General features: G+C 32.7%; 2 protein-coding genes across 5 annotated transcripts; one reads left to right on the forward strand and one right to left on the reverse strand.

Annotated features, from left to right (window-relative positions):
• The first annotated feature begins 328 nt into the window (after positions 1-328).
• LOC108324549 (uncharacterized) lies at positions 329-2,639 on the forward strand. The gene is made up of 4 exons (XM_017557490.2): positions 329-409; positions 488-567; positions 1,399-1,550; positions 2,401-2,639. Exons 1-4 carry the CDS (start codon positions 329-331, stop codon positions 2,466-2,468), a joined length of 381 nt encoding a protein of 126 aa, XP_017412979.1. The 3' UTR covers positions 2,469-2,639.
• Positions 2,640-3,639: 1,000 nt separating this feature from the next.
• Positions 3,640-6,695, reverse strand: LOC108325073 (EID1-like F-box protein 2). 4 transcript variants are annotated; one of them, XR_008248088.1, is made up of 4 exons: positions 6,540-6,695; positions 4,515-5,288; positions 4,291-4,366; positions 3,640-3,949 (listed from the first exon to the last, which is right to left on the reverse strand). XR_008248088.1 is itself a non-coding variant. In XM_052875499.1 (3 exons), the coding sequence occupies exon 2, from the start codon at positions 5,277-5,279 to the stop codon at positions 4,533-4,535; it is 747 nt and encodes a 248-aa protein (XP_052731459.1). In that variant the 5' UTR covers positions 5,280-5,288; positions 6,540-6,694; the 3' UTR covers positions 3,640-3,949; positions 4,515-4,532. The 4 variants fall into 4 exon arrangements, 3 of the variants coding, with proteins under 3 accessions (XP_052731459.1, XP_052731461.1, XP_052731460.1); XM_052875499.1 differs by lacking the exon at positions 4,291-4,366 and having other exon boundaries at positions 6,540-6,694; XM_052875501.1 differs by lacking the exons at positions 4,291-4,366; positions 6,540-6,695 and adding an exon at positions 6,367-6,526.
• Between the last annotated feature and the right edge of the window lie 281 nt (positions 6,696-6,976).

A 6,976-nucleotide genomic window follows, 5' to 3' on the forward strand; every position in this document is an offset into this window, starting at 1 on the left:
TTTTTATTTAAAATTTTAAGGGCTCCTTTATGTCCATGCTTTATACAAGGAATTGATGTAAATGGCCCGTAGGTTCCATATTATTTGACTTAAAATTAAATTAAACTAAATTCATCAACTAATTTAACTTCTTGTTAGCCTTTCAGCTAAAGATTGTAGTTATTACTACCAGCTTGTAAGAGTAGTAAATATCCTTTAGTGCATCAATTCTTATACAACTATTTTTAGTAATTGTTCATGGTCCTGTATTTGATCTGCCTCTTTTATGCGACTTTTTTTATGCACTATTGTATCCATCTAGTAATTACGTGTACTTTTTTTTTTTTTCATGAAAGAATTGGCATGTGAAAGGGAATGCAGTAGGGGTGAGGATTATCGCGTCATCAAACTCACGATCACAGATTTCAATGTAGTAATTGTGCCCTTTGTGTTGTTTGTCTTTTCCTTCCTTTGTATACTTTATTCACATTTGGTTTTCGTAAAATAGACAAAGAAAGAGCAAGCCACTGTTGTGGAGTGCAAAGGCCATGATGCTGCACGGTTCCACAGCATTGATCATATTCATGGGTAAAGCAGTGTTTTCATGTATAGTCTCTTTTTGAGTGCTCACTGTGCTTTATGATTTTGTTTTCTAATTTAAGTTGGTTCTTAGTCTGTATAACTTTCTAGTTAAACAGTGAGAATAATATTATTTTGAGGAAACTACATTTCTATAATAAGGCAACTGCGTAGGTATAAGTTATAACTTTTGGACTATAGTCAAGTAAATGAAGTCAATCTTTGTGATTGGATTCTACAAGTATTTAACTATAATTATGTTTACAGACAAATGAGCTTGTTGCTGTTTAGCATGCCAATGGAACAGAGCAGCTTATAAGAAACACATAATTAGATAATCCACAAGTTATTATCTAGTTTTCCTATGGTCCTCGTAAAGATTATTTTCTATTTTAGATTGAACTATTACTCACTATAGTTTCACACAAATTGGATTTTAGTCACTATTTCCCACTCATCTGGGTTTCTTAGTCCTTATGGTTTCTACTCATTAGGTTATTTCCCCCTATTTGCTGTGAAGGATTTTTCATTATAGTTTGCAATTATTAAACTACCGGTCCCTAAAAGACTAAAAGTTCAAATGAATGAAACTACCTTTTGTATTTCAACCTGTATTTAACATGAGTGATTATCAGTAATTGTCTGTGTTAGATTAATTTTTGTCTATTTATCTTGATTCTTTGTCTTCTGTTGGCTGGTTAGTTCTCTTTCAGAGCATGTTTGAATTTTTCACAGATTGAAGTTCTCACTCATTTACATTTTTCTTCACTTTGAATTTTTTATGATAACAAGTTCATTGCTGGCATATTCCACTTATTGTTTGCATCCATCTTTGAACAGTTGGGGTAAGGATATCACTGGTATGGTTGAACAAAAGGATGGGAAGAAAAGAATCTCTGTTTCATTCGAGTGTGAGACACTGAAAGCCGATAAAGCAGCAGAAGACCACATCAAGAAATTCATGCCAAAGTTAGCTGGGATGGATGCTGTTGGTAAGTGAATGTGACACAAGTTACTTCACACCTTCCACCTTCAATAGTTTTTCCATGTTTGCTTCTGTCGGCTGTTTTTAATGCTACATCTCGTTTACCAAGACCAATGGCATCATGTGATTGGTGTAGTCAACCTCTCTTAGTATGATAAGGCTTTGGTTGGTTTATTGTTTTTAAATTTATCTTCTGAAGAATCCTTTTTATTTTATCAAAAAAAGGTTAAACAGTGAAGTAATGGAGAGATGCTCAAAAGAGTATTCTCACAGTTCTAAATTGTTGCTAGTCTTGGATGATAGTTCTACACTCATACACAATTGTGAGATCTTTGATAATTTATGGTCCTTTTCTTTGTTTTTTCCCTGTTGTGGCCTGTATATCTTTTCATGCACTTTGAATGGAGGAAGTGAAAGTGTAATGAAGAGACCAGGATTTGATCATGCCATGCAATCTGAACCGAACCATGAGGCATTCTTCTTGGAGTTGCACTTTGCTAAAAGAAACCAGCGTCATATTTCTTATACTTTCTTTTACTATTAATTGATTAAACCTGAAGATTTCAGCCTGTGGCAGGTTCTAGATGCTGTTGTATTTGATTACTGTGATATTTTGATTCTCATGATTTTTGCATGGCATGTACTTGCATGGGACACTTTTTTTTCTCTTTCACAGAATCTTGCATTCTTTTGGACCACCAAACTACAATTTTGATATTGAGAAGTGTGATGCATGCATGAGCTTAAGCACAAAGATACAATCAGTTTAATTTGTTCAATGCATTTTATTATATATCTGGACCAGTTCCTCACCCCTTGCATGCTTAGTGTTTTATTTGATGTTTGAATAATTGCAGTTAACATAGGAAAGATGAAAATTTCTGGGTTGGATTTTGGAGCAGAGGAAGATGAAGAGACTGAGTAGAAAAAAAATGATATTTTGTAACTAGTTTATGTCCATTAAGAGACTGAAAGAAAGAGTGAAATGACATGATTTGAGCAAATCATGCAGAACATTGTTTTGTAGAAAGGTATGAATGTGTGGTTTGCCTAAAAGTTCATCCTTAATTGAAGAAAATAGGTTCTCCATTCCCAGGTTCTGTATATGTCTTTAAATTGGATTATTGAAGTACACAAGGGAAGAATATACTCCATCTGAATGGATAAAAGATAGAAACAGGGCAAATTTAGAACAATAAACACTGTTAACTTATATAACCACAATTTTATGAGTGAACAACATTTACAATCCCCAGTGATAATTTTTTAATTATGAGTTTAATGGCTTTACATTGGCAGTATTTATCATAGTTCTACAGTTAGTCAACCTATCACGTGTCAGCAGTGATGTCATTTTTAAAGTAGTATTATTATAGAAGTAAACTAAATTATCATATTTTATATTTGTGATTAGTTTACCAAGTAAAATTATTTCACTTTCTTAGCATATAATTTATGTACTCATTTGGAACCTTTTCATACGATCAAAATTAGAAATTCGGGTGTCTATTGAGTGGATCAAAATGTTCCAAATTCTTATGAATTAATCATGAGTTAGTAAACCCTCTGGCATGTATTAAAGAAAATTAGGTTAATATCTTCTATAAGAAATTATCTAAGTCATTCTGAAAATAATATATTAATTAAGACAATTTTAATGTTATTAGTTTAATTATTTTTTACTTTTGATAAACGAGATACTTTAATCTTATAAAAAGTACTACGAAGATTATTATTCCTTTTATCATTATTAAAGTTGAAAATTGTTTACTTAATAAATTTGTGGCCTGTAATTGGTAACATTAATGTCAGATGCGTATATTTATGGCATAATGATTGATAAAATGGTCATTGATCAGAATCAGTACGTAAAATTAGTTTCATTTGACAGATACAGTGCAGTTTCAACTGTGTCCATGCAGTCATTGTCATGTTAAAAGTTCTCATGATTTTAGGTGGAATGTGTCGAGTGAAAAATACGTTATATCTTATTTTCTTACCTTCATTAATTATTGATTAATAATTTTTTTTTCTACAATTTTTATTTTCTGATTTCAGTTAATTTCATAGTTAGATAACTAAATACAAAGACTCTGTTCTTGTCTGACAAAAAAATATAAAGATGTTGTCCATGTTTGACTGAAAGTATGTGGACTAACAAAACAATTCAGTGTACCACATAGTTCTAAGTAAAGAACCACCTTCTATTTGATTTATTAAAAAAAATGTTGGCAATATTTATAATCAGTGGAAAATGCTGGCATGAGTTGAGACAGCAACATGAAGCATAATGCAATGTGGAGGTTTGAATCAAAAATGAGACTTATAGCTGTTGCTGAGCACAATTTCACCCTTGAGCAAACAGCACTGCGCTCAGCCAAATTCATGTTAAGATTGAATTCCAATCTGCCAAGGAAACATCACAATTTCAGATGAAAATTAGATAATGCATACAATGAATGAGTTTGTCTGTCTTCATTTTTTTCAAAAAGTGTTTTTTAAAAGAATATACATATTTCAGATTCTTTTGGGTGTTTGTCTAATCTGCTTATCTTATAAATAAACAGTTTCCCTTTTTTTTTAAAAAAAAAAATTAACTGTTAAGTGATTATCTTAAAAATATTTTCAAAGTCTAACCAAACTGGTCTAACATCATTCGTGTTGTTGGTGTGTTCTCTAATCAGATTTGGAGTTTCATCTTGATAATCTGCATAATAAAAATTCTAATAAATGTCAATGGATATTACCCAGATGAAACTTCAATTCTGATGAGAGAATAGTATCCATTTCTACAAACTTTTAACCAATAATAAACTGAAACACCTGTTAAAAAAGATAAGTTGTTGCTCATCAACATAACCAAAATTCATGAAAATGGGTCTAGTTCTCACATAGAACTAGTTTTTCATTCATAAAAAATGATAATTAAATATTACAGGAAATTATGGACTTCACAGACACAGGAAAATACCTGAGAATCATTAATATCTTACTCATTTTCAGATACATCCTCTGAATCAGACAGTGGTAACAATGTGCAGACCCCAAGCAAGTGACCATTTAGGCAGACATAATACTCAATATAATCTTTATGGGAACCCAACCTGCACTTAGCAGTTTGTGGAATCATATTGGCCTGTAGCATACTCCACAACTTAGCCTTACAATAGGGGCAAATCTCGGTTGGATGGAGCTGTGCACCTCTGTTAATTATCATCTTCTTAACGTTTGATGATGCAAACGACTTGAAAATTCCTCTGAAGAATCCTAAATCACCAGCTTCACCTTGGTCAATATGCTCACAAGGCTCAGACACATACAAAACATCATTCAGACACTGTGGCATGAGAAAGCTCTTTCCTAGTGTTTTAGAAAACCGAGTCTTGTTAACAAAATGACCAGGAACCTCAACATTATCGAACAAACCACCTTGTGTGCAACCAGAACAGAATATGAGAAGCTTCCCCAGAGCCCTCCAGTTCCCATCTGCACTGTGACTTCCACTGGATTGCAGATCAAGCATCATCTTAGGAGCTCTTGTTCTGCAAAACTCTTTCCATAAAACCCTCTTTGCAATATCATCAAACCATTTGCATGCACACGACAGTGTAGCAATTAGATTGGGGTTCCAATTCAAACGCTGAAACACCAAGAATATCACATCTTCACTTAAATGTCCCTTGGTGCATTGACAGCTAGCTGAATGTACACATCGATACTGCTTAGTGAGAATCATTTTCTTCACCTGAAGTTTACACAGAACACTCATTAGTTTCTTATTATTACTTTTTCCATGTCATACTTTAGAATATTCATACATATGACAAATCTTAATGACCAGATTTCTTAATTGTGCAATTCATGTTAATCAGGAAACATCAGGATATAACTAATGTAATGTAACCAATACTGAACTATGCAAACAATAACATCCAAAACGCATACCATATAACTAGAATTGACATCATCAAACTGCTTTCTAACATACTAAAAGTTTTTTCAAGAAAATATATGTTTTTCTCCCTCCCAATGCTCTGGTCTGTGGTGAACTTCATGAGTATATTGTTATTCAGTATCTTACTAGTGTTAAAATCTATAGTGCATGGATATGATATTTGTAGTAAATACAACAGAATATGTTAATTGAGCTATCTATGCTTCATAAGTTATAATCAATAAAATCCTATCTATATTTTCAAACAGAAAATGAAGGGTGTAAATTTCCATGGAAGGAGGAATGAACAACTGATGAAGCAATATTCATAAAGAATGAGGCATGAAATATAAACCAATAGTTCTTACAACAAAACTCAAATGCAGAAAACAAATATCATAGATAGAGGGGTATTTCAGTTCAAGCAACAGTACTGCAACCAAGACCAGCCTTAAAAATTATTCAAAATTCAAGCATCTAAGAGTGAAAAACAATCTCAAACCATACGTACATAAAAAAAGATAATTAAATGCATCAGACAAAGCTAAGCATTCCAGAGCTACACGTAAATGAAAATTTTCATTTCCCAACACCAATAACCCAATCTACAGCAGCCACGTCACAGAACAAAGTTAAAAGACATGACACATCTCACATGGCACCTGAAGCTTAACATAAATTCCTTAATCCTTACTACATAGACAAATCTAAACTCCAAAATGACCCTTCACTAGATTCCACAGAATCCCCACTCAAAACTAGAAATTTAAGAAAACCCTCCTTTCAAACGAAAAAGAAAAATAAAACTACCAAAAAAGAAGAGAAAAATGGATCGGTATCTAGAAATTAGATAAAAAAAAAATACAAGAAAAACCAAAGCAAAACAAACCCAGATTGTGACTCAGCTTACGGAACCGGCTTTAGCCATAACAGAAACAATGGTTTGCTTTGTGGGAAAGAAAAGGGAAAAGGGTATCTGAGAAACAGTAAAATCAAAAACAGACAAGAAGAAAAGTAGCAACTTGTTTGCAAAAGTGGCGTAAAATTATCTGTAATTTTCACCTCTGAGAAGGGACAATTCGGTCCACAAAAAGCACAGGGCAACACACTCAACTCGAAGCAGCAAAAATGCAAAGAGATAAAGAGAAGAGAAAGTACGAGGAAGAAAACCAAAGAAGATGAAAAAAAAAGCAAGAAAAAGAACCATAAACAGAAACATTTGAAGAGGAAAAAAAGTGTAATATATTTGAAGACATGCATAGAGTAACTGAGTGAGTACGGATTCTATCAAGGACAAATCATACTGTGAAACGTGTCAACGATGTCATCTTGGTCCAGCTGGCACAGCACGATTCTAAAGTAGCATTTCGAAGGCTGATTTTGTAGGGTATTCAAAATTCAACCAAGTTGTCTCAAACACTTTCTTCGAGTTTTTAAAGAAAAAGATTTTTTTAATAATAATTCAAAAAAGTATTCTTTTTATTTCCTCTTTACAAAAC

The sequence above is a fragment of the Vigna angularis genome, chromosome 3, assembly GCF_016808095.1.
Source record: "Vigna angularis cultivar LongXiaoDou No.4 chromosome 3, ASM1680809v1, whole genome shotgun sequence".
In the NCBI taxonomy this organism is placed as follows: Eukaryota; Viridiplantae; Streptophyta; class Magnoliopsida; order Fabales; family Fabaceae; genus Vigna; species Vigna angularis.